Genomic DNA, 16,851 nt, shown 5'->3' on the forward strand with positions numbered 1-16,851 from the left:
ACCGTACCGGCGTGGACTCTAGGGCGTTGGTGAATGTCGACCTCTCCGCGCGTGAAAGTCCGGGTTTGAGTCTGGTGAGGGGTAGGGTGAGCTGGGGAGGTCGCTTTTCATGGTGCACAGTGGTTGGGTTTTTTCACCCGGGGTTTGTTGTGCATGTTTGGATATGCGTTGACTAGAGCGATTGTAGACTTTAGATGTTTTTATGTTATGGTAGTAGGTTTGCTGAACTGCAGACATGAGTTTTAGACGGAATGATTCTATCTTGTGTATTCTAGAAGGTTACCTTCAGCCAATATCATTAGGGTTAAGATTAAGTAAATAGACTACCACCAGCCAATAGATTTAGTATCAAAATCCTCCAAAGACCTTGTCATCGGCCCCGACTGGTGTCTATTGCCCAATATTGCAGCTCCGCCGTCCTTCGCTTATCAGGAAATTAGATCAGAATCCTCGGCCCATTACTTTGCAATCTCCTTACAACGGGGACTCTCTTGCAGAATCACATTCATCGGTAAGACTGTGCTTTCTTCCATATATAAAATCGGCAGCGCAGTCGTGATCTTTTCCGAGCCCACTTCCGATACCCAGGCGCAATCTTCTTTGGAGCTCTGACTTTTACGAATGTCCGATTCATGTAGCGACCTGATGCCAACAACTGGCTCCTGGGACCCAATGAATGGGTAGGCTGGCAGCTCCATCTGCTTGCCAGCTTTGTTGCGTCTCTCCTTCTCGCGGTTATACAGGTCTGTCGCACGGCACGCGATCACGAAGACTACAAGATGGAGAGTATTACCGTGACTTCAGCATCACGCCAGAAATTTAGTGCTCTTTGGACAAAGGTGAACACCGCATACGCCATTGAGTAAGCCCCTGCAAATGCAGTCATTTCTAGATCCCACACGGGATGGATCAACCTCTCCCAACTCGCCGATACCGGACCATTAAAGCATCACTGGTAGGGACGAGACATCCTTGGCCTCCGGACCAGAAGCTTGCGCTCAGCATTCCAAGTGGACAGGACATAGCAATGGCCAGGAAACGGAGCAGGTCGAGGCTAAGGAGCCAGCCCGGGTGCAATGGAGATGTGCTGAATCTGCGTCGAATAAGGCATAATAATGTCCAGCAGAGGGATAATAATACCTGGCGTTGAGAGTTGCATCAGCGAGGATCGGGAGACGGCTATGATGGACTGATGAAGAGGAGAATTACAGAGGCTAGGGCTAGGCCTTCTGATCAATAGCCATTTGTAAGATCGTCTGGCCAGTCTTTACAGTTGGAGAGTACCAGCGAAATAACGAAGCAAACCGTTGATACACGTGCTAAAATTAGCTGAATGTGGCGAGGGATGAGGTGTTCAACTGCCAATCGAAATGTTCATTGAGAGACTTGGATTCTGTCAACATGGTGGGAGCCAATGTTTGCAAGCTGGACCGAACGAGATAGATTGGGGAAGGTTGTCGTCGCGAAACGATAGCTACATAAGGGTATTGGGGTTGCATCTTGGAGATTGATGCGATGGCGCTAGGAGAAATATGCGCCGGGCTGTAGAAGGCCAAAGGCGTGTCACAGCTATTATTTTCAGTAGGCCACGAAGCGCAAGGACAATGTTTCAAATATCAACTTCAACGGCAGGGAAAAGGTGTCCGCAACGATTGCGCGAGAAATAATAGCATCATTTATTATTAACATGACGGCTCTGCTGAAGCATGACATGCGCCCTCTTCCTCAGCTTCGAAACTTGAGGTCTTCAAGCAGTGCTTGAAGTATTTACCTAGTTGATACTGTTGGCAATTGCACCAAAAATTGATCTGTACTCGTACAATCCAGAAGTGAGTTCTTTGATAGAGCGAGGACACCAACAAATCCTTCCACTTAGCCGAATATCGGGTAATTTGTTGGTGTCCTCACTCTATCAAAGAACTCACTTCTGGATGATACGAGTATGGTTGGAAAAGTTGGAAAAAGGTCAGAACTCTGCCGTGAATTCCAACATATCTTTCTCTAAGACTATTTCGCGAGAGCAAAACTAGAGCTAAGATATCTTATATAAGACTATTTCGCGAGAGCGAGATTAGAGCTAAAGTAAATATTTACACTAGATATTTATAATTAAGTAGTCTATACTTTTATAACTATTACACTTATTAATAACATACTCCTTATTATAATGTAGAAGGCCTATAAAGAATGAAAAATGAAAAATGAAAATCCGTTGGTTGACCCCCCGGTCCAAATGGGTTCCCGTATCAAGAGTCTTAAGTTTGGGGTGAAGGGCCCGTTCTCGCTGTTGTTGGGGGTATTAAGTTCGTGTTAGGTTCGATTCCTAATGGCGCTGGTACAATGATGTTGCGGTGTTTCTCATTTTCTGGTAGCGCTATTAGCCTCAGATTTTTAAGATTCTTAACCGGGAATAGTCGTTGGTTCGAATTCCGTGCGATGCATTGATTTGCAAAGCGAAATGTTCGTTGGTTAATTTACCGTCCAGGGCGGACGCCTGTTGGTTGTGGTCGTATTGTTAGAGGTATTGAGTTCGTATTAAGTGCGATTCCTAATGGCGCTGGCATAATGATGTTGCGGTGCTTTTTATTTTCTCCCGCCGGTTCATCTCTTGGCTCAAAGTCTAAACCTATTATAGCTAGTGAGAAGACATGTGTCAAAGCCGGTAAAAGCTTGCTCCCAACAAGCCTTTTCGGGTGGCGTAAGAGTAAAGAACCTTAGGTAGCTTAGCTAGCCAAGATATCAGTCTGAGATCCATCAAACATCTACATGTACACACGGAAAATAACTATACGGTATTATTTATAACAACAACACTGTCAGTAAATTGTTTGATTCATTTCAATAGGCCCCCCCCCAACCTAGAATTAAGACCTGAAACCATTCATGCCCCCTTTCTCCCCCTTACCTGCCCTTTTCTAACGTAAGCATCCCCCCGGCTGAGTCCCTAACCCCGCCCCGATGTTTCCTTCTGCTTACTTGGCTTTTGTCCTCCGCTTTTACCCATCATGTCTTCTCCTGCCTCTCTCTCTCTCATCCTCCATGCCTTCTCATGTTCTCTCCGCCCCTCACCTTCTACGGTGCTACGGCCATCTACATCTCCTCCCATTTCCTCATCCATATCCTGTCCACTACCTTTCGTGTGCCCTACCTTCATTCTGACTGGCTCTGCTGGTCCTTCCTCCTCCTTGCTGCCAAATTCATCCTTCCTCCCAAGCATGATGGTCAAGATGCCAACACACAACAATCAGATAAACTGGCTCTGGCTGTTGCTGCTGTGTGCGCCTTTCGTACCATAGGTGGAGTCGACTGGGCGCTCGTATGTCCTGCTATCTCGCTTGCCTGCGCACCCACTTACTCTCTTGCGCTTATAGCCACTACTCACGCCCTTGTCTCTGCTCATCACACAACAAGCTTCTAACAAAACCCTTCAAGTCGAGTCGCTCGAGAAGGCTCAGCCGGTCGGAACGGTCGCCTACCGTGGACTCTTTTCTTTGACATCAGCCCCGGCCCTTGCTCTTATCCCAGCCGTACTGTCTGCAACTTGGCTTCTACCAGCACCGTATTCAGCATGGCAGATTTGCGCCGGAGTCACTTTCGCCCTCGTCCTAATAGTGGCCTACATGTTGATTCACGAACAAACGGACGAACCGTTGTCAGAGCAGGACGCGGACCGGATACCTTTACCGTCTCCTGCAGCATCATGGCGGGCCTTAGCTGTACTGACCATAATGTTGCTGATTGCGCCCAAAACCTTCTCGCCAACAAAGTTTTCCGAGCCAGTCACCTTGGTTGTCGTTGCGATGCTGAAGTCTGTACAGTGGGTGATGGTTATGGAATTGGTCAGTCTCCCCTGTTTCACTCGGTTGCTTTCTCTGACGGCCTGGATAGGTGCGCAAAGGATTCTTGACGCCCCTTACGACAACTTCGACGTTTGCTGTCAGCACCATACGAACCTTCCATTTGCAAGCTACAACGGGAAGAGCTGGACTTGTTGCTAGCGTCGCCCTCATCAGTCTTTTTCAGACACACAGATTCGTTCAAAAAACGTCCTACAACCGGAGGATACTGTCAGCTATCGGCGGCGTATTCGTGCTGGGATTGGTCCTAAACCAGCCTATGTCTGATAACCGCGCATTGCAAGGGACGTGGATGGGCTCTCTCGTTGCAGGTAACGAACCGCATCCAATCGAATTGCTGGTCAATGAAGCGAATGAAGAGTTCAAGTCCATGGTTGAAGGTCAGTCCAAGACGCTGCCGGATGCTATTGCAGAATACAAGAGAAGATACCGTATGGAACCGCCGCCGGGATTTGATCTCTGGTTCAAGCTTGCCATTGAATCAAAGTGTACGATAGTGGATAACTTCGATACCGTTATGCAGTCTCTGGAACCCTTCTGGGGCATTACCGCAAAAGAGATGCGAGCAAGAGCCGACATGTTTACACAGGTTCCCCTAGCCAAGTGGGCTTTAAGAGGCAAAAAGCCCGTCAAGCTGAAGGACTCGCTGGTGTTGGGGGGTTTCAACGAAGTGCTTGGCGCGTGGTTGGAGCGTTTCAAGGACATTCTTCCTGACGTGGAGATAACCATCAATGGCCTTGCCGAACCCAGAGTGATAGTACCAAATGACAGACTAGATCATCTCATCCGAACATGTCCGAGGGTAGACCCCACAGCAACCGACGACCAACAAAGAAAGCCGCTCGAAATAATGGATCTGGGGAAGGATAAGTCATGGCAAATAGGCACAAGATCATGTCCCGAGAACTCTCCCAGTCGATCTATTTTGCTACCTGCGGAGGAAGAAGGGTTGCAATTCATCAGGAACGTCACCAAAAGCAAAGACGTATGCGAAGCGCCGGAGGCTGCCATGTCCCACGCAATGTTCCTCGCGCCTTACAATTTGAAAGTCACAGATACCCTGGTACCGGTTTTCTCCCATGGTAAACCATCTTCATCTCAGGATATCCTCTACCCCAGTCCGGATTACATTGAGGGTTACCACAAGAGTAATTACAACGAGACCGAGGATCCATTGTGGGAGAATAAAACCAATCAACTGTATTGGACCGGCAGTGACACCGGAGGCTACGCGTCAGGAGACAATTGGCGTCACTTTCACCGCCAACGCTTCGTCGACATGGTCACGAACAGTAACAACGAGATCTCCGTACTCAAGCGTGTCCAGTCTGGTCGGTTCGGCAAATCCACTCGCTGGGAGGAGCGCAAACAAACGATGGCCAGCCTCTCTGACCTTGTACACGTTCATTTCACCTCCATGGATATTTGCGCGGGATCGGCTTGCTTCGAAGAGAAGCAGGCTCTACCTGTCGGGAAGGGAGAGAATAGATCTGCAGGCTACGGTTCGAAATTCCTCTTTGATGTTGACGGCATGGGCCGAACCGAGCGCTACTATCGTCTATTGGGCTCCAGAAGTACTGTCTTCAAGCAGACTATGTATCAAGAGTGGCACGATGACCGCATCGTGCCCTGGGTTCACTTTGTACCGGTCAGCTTGGGCATGCGAGAATTGCCTGAGATATTGAACTTCATGGCGAAAGATGAAAAGGGTCAGGTGATTGCTAAGAACATTGCTGATGCGGGCAGGAGATGGCAGCAGACTGCATTGAGGGAGGAGGATATGGATCTGGCGTTTTTAAGGATTATGCTGGAGTATGCAAGGCTAACAAGCGATGAAAGGGACCAAAGTGGGATGTGTCCCCGGGGTAGGGTAAGAGTCACCGGCAGATGACGACTCGTCTTGCGATTACCATGGAAGAAAGAGGAGTATAGTGGGTGCGTCGGAAGCTTTATACCCTATTTGCTATCATGCCTTGTAAGAATATTAGCGCCGAGCATTTCGAGGCAAGACCAAGTTGAGGCTCTAAGTCTTGAAACCCTTCGTTCTGCCCCATTCAACGAACTCAAGCGTTTCGGCGTCCTATCGAGTGGCAGTCCCAAGACGACAGTCAGGTATAGGTTCGGCCACTCACTGCCACCATGGTCCAAGACTTAAAGTACAAGGACCGTCGTAGAGGTAGCAGCCATGGTAGGCTGCATCAGTAGATTCGCAGTTCGCAACTCCTCTCCAGTCCAGAAGTACGCTTTTTGCGGTAGATTTTGCTTTGAACATGAATCCGTGTTGATGTATGAAAGCGCCACCAGATTTTCAATGACGCGAAAATTGACTCCATCCCCAGCGCAAAGGAAGTTGCGACGCGGACGACCGACGACTACAACCTCACAGACACATAGATTGTTGACGCTCTTGGGTTCGCTGGGTCAGACCTTGCGAGGGATGAACCGATGACCTGACATACAGGGGAAGGGAGACCATGTTTTCGGAGAGCAAGTTGTAAGAGGTGTGAGGGGTATGTGGCTGGGAAGAAGGGAGAGACCTGGCAGCTTTGGTATGGGAACTTGGTTCTACTTCGTTACAGGGCGAGGAGGGAGGGTTTGTTCCAGGTCTGTTGTGCAAATGATAGACTTGGGCAACTTTGAAGGGATGGGAGAGGACAGAAAGTCATCAGAAGAGGGGCAAAGACGATTCTATACGGTGATTGAAACTATGAACATATAGAGCGATGAGTTAAAAAGGTGGATGCACTCAGTCCACCATGTGAAGGCAAAGGGAGATGAAACAAATGTCTAGGGAAGTGAACGCTGCAGACACATAAGTGACAAAAACGCAAAAACATACAGCAGTTAGTATTCGCTGGTCGTCACCGACCCAACTACTAATTAACCGATCTGAGGCTTATCTTTGGCTGAGCGGACGGGAAGCCGAGTTCTCAACAGTCTGTGGCCGTATGTGAAAGAGACCTTTCTATTTAATTATATAAATAAATTACATTCAAGTCTTCGTCTAAACCTCAAATCCTACACCTCTCTTCAAACCTCATCCTTAGGGGAAGAAGACCCTAGGGAAGCTCACAAACGTGAAGGTGAGAGTATGAAAATTTCACCAGTGACCTGACTTGACGGGATCTAAAGCCCAGTGTGTTGAAAGCTGACCGCTGAATGGGAAGGGCGATTTAGAAAATCTATCAGCATTCCAGCTATGGATAGAGAACCCTAAGGAAGCTCTCGAACGTGAAGGTGAGAGCTTGAACATTCCGCTAGTGACCTGACTTGACGGGATCTAAAGCCCAGTGTGTTAAAAGCTGACCTTGAACGTGAAGAGCGATTTAGAAAATCTCTCAACATATCAGCCAGAGAACTCAATCATTCCAAATGACCTTGTACAACGTCTGGTAACCGGAGCAGGAGCAGGCAGTTCAGTCGTCTCCTCTTCCATAGGACAAAACAAGAGGGTTTCTCTCACTGAAAGATGCGAGGGTTGATCAATAAATGCCTGGCAAACTATTGAGCATTGAGGAGTTTCCCCCAAAAGGATGCTAGGATACTCAAGCAAAGGCGTATCCTCGGGATGATCCAAGCAGAGCCGCGTCTGGCAATGTGTCGAGCAAAGCAGGAAACTGGGAGCGCTAAGACCTAAGCGAGAGTACACAAAAGTGAAGTGTGGGCTCATGAAACCCCTCACAACTTCACCCAACTCATACTCGGACACCGGTACAATCAGCCGCCAGCCTTCGAAGATGACACGCCAGGTAATACAGGATCTCTTGCCCTTGTCTAACATGTATGTGCTACTGACGTGAGTTTAGAACCCGATCGTCCTCGATGACGAGGCCATAGAACGCCCTCCGTACACTGGCATCCAGCAGTGGGCCGCGATGAGACAAGCCGATGGCAAAGACCCCACTGCTACCTCCAATCATACGCGTAGCATGTCTCAAGCGTCGTCAACTGCAGAGCCTGCTTCGTCTCCTAGTCCTCAGCACCGCAATGCATCGGCCTACCTTCACCTACCGGTGGCTCAACCACTACGGTCGGAACCCCCACAAGCCGCAACCGATGCACCTCAAGCCCCGGTCCGTTGGCATGTTCCACCCCAGCAGGTCTGCAAGGACGGAGCGACGCCGACCCTCGTCTGTGGTAGATACTCACCTGCCCTGAACGATCCTCCGAAGCAGCCCAGTACGAGAGGAGGCTCAGGACCGTACAAGTGTCCCCGTTGCCACGTCGGATACTCGAGGATCGACAGCGTCAGACAACATTTCCCACACTGCATCGCCTTAAACGGCAATCCTGACTGTGATTCCTGGACCGACGATGATAGTTATGCCGCTGGTGTGGCGGACCGCAGTGCTTCTAGGGTCGAGGGCAGAGTCACACAGAAGGCACGCAAGCCGTCAGTGCAACCCAATCCTCACTTGAAATCGGTATGCTGACTGTAAGAAGGCGTACCAGGGCCACCCATCTTGTGAACCTTGGTATTTCAGAACTGGTCATACGTATCGCCTCGCATGATCATGTGGAATTTGATGGTCTAGAGCCTTCTAGTGGAGAGGAGCAACTGTAAGAAGCACTTCCAAGGATCGTTGATCAATCTGACTCGCCGGTATAGTGGCAACGAGACAAAGGAGGACGAGGACAAGGCATGGGAAAACATAGTGAAGAACTTGGTAAGCGCGGACGATGACTCAATGACGGCTGGTACATGGCTAATTGTCTGTGCAGAAGGAGGAGACGCGTAATGCTCAGGAGATCTCGCCTGAGACACAGGCGTTGATTGGAATGTTCAAGGAGGACGGGATGTGGGACAGCGAACCTTCGGATGAGGCCTGAGGTGGCTGGGTGTTCACATGGGTGGAAGTCGCAGTGGCATCGTACATAAAGTCTACGCATCATTTGAGCACGGTGGAGTGTGACGGCGCGGGACCCATGAGCCGTAGAAGCGCTCGTGTCAGGCATGGAAACATTTCACAGTAATGAGCGTGTACATATTCAAAGCTGGCAGGTTACGACCACCTAATTACATTCTCAGCTTACGATCGAAACACCATTGAGAGCTTCTCTGTGTAACTTCCCTAGTCGGTGAACCTCTGCGGCTCCGACCTACGAAGCTCGCAGAGCCTCCTTCTCCGGATCCTTGGCCTCTTGCAGCTGCTTCTGCCTCGCCCCAACACGCTCGTCGATGAAGTCCAGAAGCTCCCCCTGCCTCTGGCGGAAGGTTTGCTCGCGCAGCTTGAGCATGGCGGAGAGTGATCCGTTCTTCGCCTGCCAGGCCTTTGAAGCGGTGCCGAAGGTCTTCGCGAATTGACGGTTCAGAGCCTTCCTCGTGGCATCCCACCCGTTCTGCTTGCTGAAACCGGCGCTGGGCAGTCTGTGGCTGTCTTGAAGATGCTTGAGGGGTCGGATCTTTCCCAGTGTTTCGATGCGGGTTTGCTGGTATGATCCCCATGGGGTGACGGGATCGTAGAAGCCGAATTGAGCACCGGTGACATCCAACGCGTAATCTTCATCCTCGTTGATGGTGATCTTGAACATGACGTGCTCAGATTTAGAGCTGTCGCTTTCGTGCCCGTCCGGCTCGATGACGACGACCCTATGCAGATTTCAGAGTCAGCATGGCTTTTGGAGGCAGGAACGCAGTTTCTAAGCTAGGTTTGGACAAACACAAGAGCATCCAGCTCTCGAAACATGGTCCTTCGGACACGGTATTGGTACTGACTAGGAAGCAATTACTTCAATGTGTGCTTACCGACGTAGATACTTGACTTTCGGAATCCGAACCTCTGACACTTTGAACGGGACATCTGTGACATGTTAGTCTAACCGGATCACAATTGAGATTTCATCGCCGCCCTCGAGTCTTGGATCGCCGGTCGACGATTGTAATGGGTTTCTGACCTTGGAGCATAGTCTCAACAAGAACTTGCACGTAGTCTTCAGAGCTACCACAATTCATCCAGGCCATAGCAGCCTGCTTGTCTTGATCGCTGTTCAACTGCTCCGAAGGAAATGCGTTGAATATGCTCCGATCCTTGGGCCCCTCTCGCACGTAAAGGGTTTCTTCCTTGGCTTCTAACCCTACGACGTCCAGATCGAAGATGCGCTCGACAAGACGGAAGAACGCGAGCTGTGCTGTCTCCGCCACACGATAAAGAGATTTGCGGGCCTGAGCCTTCTTGCAATCGCTCTTGTGGTACGTCCAATCAGCTTCCTGACACTTCACGCTGCAGTACCATACAGACTCGACGTGTCCTCCTTCGGCATCTGGCGCTTGACGGCAACCATCGCAGATTTTCGTGGCAGCTTCCCTGCAGCGGGCACAAATGTTGATTGTCTCATCTGCTTCTTCTGTAGAGGAATCCATCTTTGATACGCACCCTGTTACACGTGGTCAGGTGCGGAATGTTGTAGTCTTGTATGATAAGAGCGCATGAGGCCTCATCAGTATTTGAGGCGCTTGTTGAAAGTATTATTGTGTTGATCAGCGGGCGGAAGCTGTGGCTGGTTCTGGAAGTTGGTGGTTGATTGTGGTTCAGGACCGAATGAGGCGGTTGCACCAACCCGTAAGACTGTTCGAATGATAGGAGTGGTTGCCCGGATGTCTTGTCTTATCAATCTTCGGAAGCTAGAGATGTGGAAAGGTCAAGGTGTTGACAAACAAACATCACGACGCAGTCACCCCTGGACCATAGCGGGTCCAGAAAAGTTGTTAATGATAACCAACATCAAGACAAGGACATGACTAGGCTGTATTGACTTCAGCATAAGTCTTGCAAGATAGCTACCGTCACAGTAGCATCATAGCAGAGGCACAACTGCTTCCGTAAAAGTCATGCTATAGTCCGCAACTCCAGCAAACAACGTTGCATTTCTTTCACTTCATGGAAGCATCTGGCAGGACTGTTTTGGCGGTGTGCAGCCTGCGGCTACTTTTCAACAAAGGCTTGTGCAATGCAAAGGTGCCCTCTTCCCTGTCAAAGACTCCTTGATGCAAAGCTGCAGCCACCCAGCCATCCTTGTCTCGCAGTATGTGCAACATCCTCCCTATACGCCACAGTATTCTCCTCCTCAATCTTCAGTCTTATTCATTGCTTCCTTTCTTACAGCCTCCATGCTTTTCACTTCTTGGTATGCTTCGTAAATATTTGAGGTTTTCTGCAGGGCGGTTCATTCTGACAGTTGGAGACTGGAGGTTCTCAAGATCCTGAACGTGCCGTTCTAGCCGGGGGTCTGACTACATGCTTCTCTACACACTTAATGCCCAGCTGCATTGACGTCGTCAGCAAAGAGAGAACCCATCTTGTGAAAGGCCTCTGTATGTTCCAACGCATTGAGCCTGGCCATGATGTCCGAAAAACACACTGAGGCACCTGCGTTCCGCAGTCCGTTACTCGTGACCACGGTCCAACCAATAGACACGGTTTCGAAAAAGCAAGAGCGAGGGGCGCATCATAGCAGATCCCAGAATCCCCCGAGACTGCTATTTCAAACGACCAGGTCTAAGCTCAAGCGCTCATTCGAGTGCTGGACAGCCTTACGCTTGTGTAGAGCACAAGGAGCAGAGGCGATGGAAGCCTGAAGGCTTGGACTGCGCCCCTGCGAACCAGCGCTAGTCTGGAAATGGAGGTAGCGCATCGTCAGCAACTCGATGACTGGCCTCTTCAATCACCAAAGCTCTCTCTGACTTTGGCTGGACACGACAGCTCTAGAGATGAGACAGAAAGCCTCAATTGAGCAATTGCCTCGAAAAAAGGATCAATTCCCTGGCATGGCAAGTCGAGCTTGGCCTAGGCTGGACAGCCATCTACGAGGCGCAAGCCTGCCAGGTGCCAATTGGTCTACCTATCTATTACCATCCTGCGCAGTAGCAGAGATGGCAAGGCTACAGACCAATGACATCAGAGCCAGCTGTCAACTGGCTGCGAATTGACCAAGTGCTAATTAGATGAATGCTCGCTTGTGTACAGCAAGGCAATGCCCTCCTCCATAATCCCTCAATTGCCCGGAGCGCTTGCTCTTGCCCAAAGCGAGCGATATGAATCACACATCATGTGCACGGCGAATGGCCGTTTCGGAGGCCTATCAAATCAATTAAAAAGCTGACTCTCCCCTGACTGCTGTTGACAGCCTGTTATCGAATAGTAGCACTGACACAGGCTCTCAGCCTGTTTACTTTTTGGGGTGATCTTCCAAAACATTACTTCCTACAATAATTCAAGAACCAATACCTGTGCAGTACTCCTGCTAGCTCACGGCAATACTTCCACTACCTTCGATCGCCCCAACCCCATCAATGTCTGCCACCACGAATCCTCTCCGCCGTCCCTTCGAGACATTCCATAGAGCACATCGAGGATCCAATGGTCACCACAACTCCTCTGAGGCGAATGTTGGGATACCGTTTCATGGTAGCTGTTCAAGATGCCACCACTTCCACATCAACCACCAATTCGAATTCTCCCTCGACTCTACGGTACACACAAGGCTATTCTGCGAAAGGTGCAACCACCCTATATTTGGATTGGGGAGGGTCTCAACCCAAAATACCCTCGCTTCGGTCGAATCTGGTTCCACATTCACTCCTCGAGCTTGCGTCGATCGACCGGGACAACAACCCGCATCGCAGGTAGAGGCAGTGCCGGGCACTCCAGGACTTGGGCTGTTGACCACGATTACGGAGCGCAGGTCTCCAGCACCCAGTCGGTCTACTTCCAATATCCGCACTCCAACGCCGACGCCGGGGGCTACCTCCCCGGCTGGTGAAGAAGCAGGTGCCGAAACTAGACGGGAAGAACCCGTGGAAAGTCGTGATTTGCCAAACGGTACTGCTCAAGGGGGCCCGGAAGAGCGAGGCTTACAGCCGCAGACTGCGACTCTAAGACGTCTTCGGACAATTGGCCGTCGGTTCAAGCGGCGCTTCCATGCCAAACCAAGGGAGTGGAGATTACCTCGGATAGGGCTACGAATCACTTACGTTCATAGGGCTGACATCGGGAGCGATGCATTTGCTTCGGCCTCCGTAACAGAGGCGTCTTCAGGTCAGGAACGATCAGATAACGCCGAAGAGCTAGTCAACGGAACAGGAGATGATACAGAGGACAGACATGCGCCCCTTCGTGCACGACGGCGCGAGTTAACGCTTGAGAGAGAAAGAGAAGTCGCATCGATTCCCAAGTGCGAGTGCGGTCATGAGTGTCCCTGCATGAGCGGTTCCCATGTTGTCCAAGTCGACAGAGCCGAAACGCCTGAGAATATTTACGTCCCTGGTTACCTCTTTCCCCACCATTATTCATCCACAGGAAGCAGCAACAGCCAACCTTCTCAAAACGGTGCACAAGGACTGGATTTTCTCCACATCGGCGGTCACTTCGACTCACCGCGGAGGTCGTCAAGTGCTGATGAATCAAGCTCCGCTGCGGAAAGTGGTCCGAGACGAATAAGGCTCAGTCAAGGTTCAACACTATGGAGCAATGCAAGCTCTGTCTCCTTACGGGCCAGGCGACCACTTGTTGGTCGAGCTTCTAGCATGCCTGTTGGCACTCGTGCCCAATATCTTGCTGGCGCTCGGACTAGCTCGAATACGAACGGCTCAACCCCAGGCTCTGGCTGGCCTGAGACCGCCAGAGCTCCTGGATCGCTCGACGAGGGAAGCATACTTGGACGTACAAGCCACACGGAATCCTCCCGGAATGGCGAAAGCCAATCGCACCAAAGCTCTATAAGCCTCGCGAATCTCCCTGATCCTCAAGAAGAGGAGCAAATGGTTGACGGTGTGAGCCCTGCGAGCGCCACACCATTGCGGGACGGCGACGAAGTTACTCCAACACCACACAGCGGCATCGGCTTAAACGGGGACTCGAATGGAGTGGCGCCAGTGGGCTCGCATGAGCTGTCAAGTGCTTTACAGGATCTTGGGAATCAAGAAATAACAGCTGATGAGGATCACTCGCCAGAATCTCTAGCTAACGACCGCTCTGGCTGAAAACTATAAATCCTTCCTGGCCTCATTCAGAGTCATTGAAATCGATCTTGCTAGCTCTTGTTCTTTCTTTCGCATCGGCTGTACTGGCTCGCTGCCGACTTACAAACCCAAAATTCAGCCCCTGGATATCCCGAAACGGCGCAATCAATAGAGAAGAAGTCTTCGAAGATATGGCGGGGTCGAGCGAGTAGAAAGGTTCACGCTCGGCTGGTTGTTGCTCTTCGCGTTTACGAATTATCGTTTTCATCTTGTCCCGTTTTCCTTGCATGGCGTTGGTAGAAGTGCTTACAGGTTCCCCAGCGCTGTCGTAGGGTTCTTGTGGGTTTTGTGATTTCATCTTGTGTTCATTGACGTGTATATCTCCGCCATGATGTATGGTCAGATTTAGGGTGGTCTCTTTGTACTTAAGTCTCATGAATGCACAATGTTATGCACTCAGCCCACGACCTGGTCTCAGTAGGCCACAACTATTAGTCCGACATTTTCTATATAAATTTCGTGGGTCGCTGCGAATGGCTCTAAGTTCTTTAGATGGGCTTGCAGATTGACAGTCGCCCTCACTACATCAACGAAACCGCTCATGGACAATGACGAGATTCCCTCTTGCCTTGTCTCATTACTACAGAAAGGCCAATGCAAATCTTCGTTATCAAGGTAAGAGCCATGAGTTGGGTGAGGCTACTTGGGTTTTCCGGGTTGCCCAGTCGTGTTTCAAGTCGTGTCCGTTAGCGATTATTGGAACCTCAGAATGAGATGAGAAGGATGACTAGCTAAGTGAGCCCCATGGGCCGACTATATTGCACATCTACAACGAAAAGCAAGGATAGTGCCGAACAAAGGCCAGACATCAGCTGATATCATTGCTTCCAACGGCGATCAGCAAGAACGAAATGCAGGAGCATGCCATAGAAACGGAATCGCTTGGGGGACCTACTCGGACCTTCCAGCCCTGGGCGGGACCGAAAAGACTGGTGTCATGAGGGCTTGTCCGAATGATTAGCCCGGGTCGAGTATAGTAGCGCCCGCTCAGGCTCGATCTATAGTCAAGGGCAACTCTGGAACGGTTGAAAGAACTTGTAGGAGAAAAATGCATTCACCGACACACGGATACTCGCAGTATCGCCATGCCTGGTTACGCTGGTAGTGCGGTTGAGTATATGATTGGGGACTTGAGAGGATGATAGACCACCTATAACAGGCGACCATGAAAAATGGAGGAGGCAAAACCTTGAGAATACGCCATGATCGTACCACCATCAAGGGGATCTCTCACGTCGAAGAGATGACAGCTTTACGCCGAAAATAGCAGATTGGGGATTTGAGGAGGGCTGATCAATGTTCTTCCGGCCAAGGTGTGTCTTTTGTGGGTAGAGTTTGGAACAAGCTAGCTGCTGATCGGAGGGTCGACCTCGACACCGAAAAGACTTCTAAAAGGTGGTCATTCGGAAGAGATATAGGCTCAAGTCGAAATAACGGGAGCTGTGTTGCCCGGAAGCCTCTTGATCAGCGAGCGCAGGACTATCAAGTCAAAATGTTCATATGAACTCACCAGTCAGAAAATGTGAATTTCGAAGGCCCCTTATTGATCCCGGTCTACTTTGCTAAAATCTAACCTCAACATCATTCACAGAACAACCGTTGAATCCATTATTACTAATACAACCGTCGTAAAGGATACACAGGCTCAGATGCCGCGATAACTTATATCGACCTTCGCAAGCGAGAACGGCGTTTAGGGCAGTGCTCTAAAATTACTTAATGGGATACTTTAAGGTTCAAGGAGTCAGTCCCGGAATCTTTCAGCACGGTTACCGTCAATCTGAAACCATAATCAATCAAGCCAACATTCATGATCCTGCTCTCTCACATCACATCTATTCAACAACATGCAACAACAACAACATTTCTCGCTTTCGAATTCCAATTCCAAAATACAATGTCACGTGTGTGCCTGTGAGTCGGACCGGAAGTCTATTCTCGATATTTCCAATCCAAAATACTGCACGATTGGCACCAGCCTATCAATGATACAACTTATAGGACAAATTTGGGTGCCGTCGTTGCCTGGGAGCTCATTATATGGCCAAAGAGACGGAGCAAGCAAATCGCTCGGTCAGGGATATCGAAAGGAATCCCGTAGGTGAAGCTCACTTGACAAATACCACGGTTCGGAGTCTTGCATGGCACGGCATACATGTCGAAAAAAGAAGCTGGATGAGTGATGTTCGACCCACTCCCTTTCTCTCAATTATAGATGGGTATGCTGAGGCTGGTACGCTGACCCAGCCATTGGAAAAAAGATTCGCGCTGAATTGGACCAGGGACACTCACCGCCCTAATGGGACCTTCCGGCAGCGGCAAGACCACGCTACTGAACGTACTCGCTCATCGGAATCCCGGTGCAAGATTGAATGTCGCGGGCAGCGTATATGTCAACGGCTCCACCATCTCGGATACGGATTTGCAGAGCATGAGCTCCTACGTTGAGCAAGATGACGCCTTGATCGGATCGCTGACGGTGCGAGAAACGCTGGACTTTGCTGCACGTCTATCTTTGCCCAGGTAAATGTTCCTTGGGATCTGGAGGCGGCCCGTGGTCTGATAAGCTCAAGCACAATCCCAGGTCATGAGCGAAGGCGGCGCGTTGACCAGCTCCTGTTTGCGTTCGGGTTGCAAAATCAAGCTCACACCATTGTTGGCACACCCATCCGCAAGGGCATATCCGGCGGGCAGAAGCGACGGCTTTCGATTGCCAGTCAGCTCATCACCGCCCCAAAGATCTTGTTTCTTGATGAGCCTACTAGGTGTGTACATTCTTGGTGCAAAGTCTTTTTTTCCTGGGGCAATGTAGGAGTTGGGAGACATGTTCCGGGAGCAAAAGGCTCCTATCATCCTTTCGAGCTGTCTCATCTCTCGGTTCTTGGCGTTGAAAGGGACGCTGACTTCGAACTCTCCATAGCGGGCTGGACTCGAAAGCAAGTTATGAAGTCATCAAATACCTGAAAAGCATTGTCC

At 50.2% G+C, this 16,851-nt stretch overlaps 6 protein-coding genes across 6 annotated transcripts; 4 read left to right on the forward strand and 2 right to left on the reverse strand.

Moving 5' to 3' along the window:
* Positions 1–3,049: 3,049 nt before the first annotated feature.
* On the forward strand, positions 3,050–5,748 carry HO173_008849 (uncharacterized protein; the record flags this gene model as incomplete). The annotated part of the gene is made up of 3 exons (XM_037310745.1): positions 3,050–3,316; positions 3,372–3,839; positions 3,889–5,748. The coding sequence occupies 3 exons, from the start codon at positions 3,050–3,052 to the stop codon at positions 5,746–5,748; spliced, it is 2,595 nt and encodes an 864-aa protein (XP_037162309.1).
* Positions 5,749–7,594: 1,846 nt separating this feature from the next.
* HO173_008850 (uncharacterized protein) lies at positions 7,595–8,687 on the forward strand (the record flags this gene model as incomplete). The annotated part of the gene is made up of 5 exons (XM_037310746.1): positions 7,595–7,606; positions 7,664–8,250; positions 8,301–8,417; positions 8,467–8,524; positions 8,580–8,687. 5 exons carry the CDS (start codon positions 7,595–7,597, stop codon positions 8,685–8,687), a joined length of 882 nt encoding a protein of 293 aa, XP_037162310.1.
* Positions 8,688–8,957: 270 nt separating this feature from the next.
* On the reverse strand, positions 8,958–10,218 carry HO173_008851 (uncharacterized protein; the record flags this gene model as incomplete). The annotated part of the gene is made up of 3 exons (XM_037310747.1): positions 8,958–9,447; positions 9,604–9,658; positions 9,753–10,218. 3 exons carry the CDS (start codon positions 10,216–10,218, stop codon positions 8,958–8,960), a joined length of 1,011 nt encoding a protein of 336 aa, XP_037162311.1.
* A 267-nt stretch (positions 10,219–10,485) lies between these two features.
* HO173_008852 (uncharacterized protein) lies at positions 10,486–13,836 on the forward strand (the record flags this gene model as incomplete). Its single annotated transcript, XM_037310748.1, has 2 exons — positions 10,486–10,562; positions 12,540–13,836. 2 exons carry the CDS (start codon positions 10,486–10,488, stop codon positions 13,834–13,836), a joined length of 1,374 nt encoding a protein of 457 aa, XP_037162312.1.
* Positions 13,837–16,174: 2,338 nt separating this feature from the next.
* Positions 16,175–16,402, forward strand: HO173_008853 (uncharacterized protein; the record flags this gene model as incomplete). Its single annotated transcript, XM_037310749.1, has 1 exon — positions 16,175–16,402. The coding sequence occupies one exon, from the start codon at positions 16,175–16,177 to the stop codon at positions 16,400–16,402; it is 228 nt and encodes a 75-aa protein (XP_037162313.1).
* Positions 16,403–16,443: 41 nt separating this feature from the next.
* On the reverse strand, positions 16,444–16,701 carry HO173_008854 (uncharacterized protein; the record flags this gene model as incomplete). The annotated part of the gene is made up of 1 exon (XM_037310750.1): positions 16,444–16,701. The coding sequence occupies one exon, from the start codon at positions 16,699–16,701 to the stop codon at positions 16,444–16,446; it is 258 nt and encodes an 85-aa protein (XP_037162314.1).
* Positions 16,702–16,851: the final 150 nt, after the last annotated feature.

Source organism: Letharia columbiana (genome assembly GCF_014066305.1).
Source record: "Letharia columbiana isolate WasteWater2 chromosome Unknown Sc0000035_s1, whole genome shotgun sequence".
Classification (NCBI taxonomy): Eukaryota; Fungi; Ascomycota; class Lecanoromycetes; order Lecanorales; family Parmeliaceae; genus Letharia; species Letharia columbiana.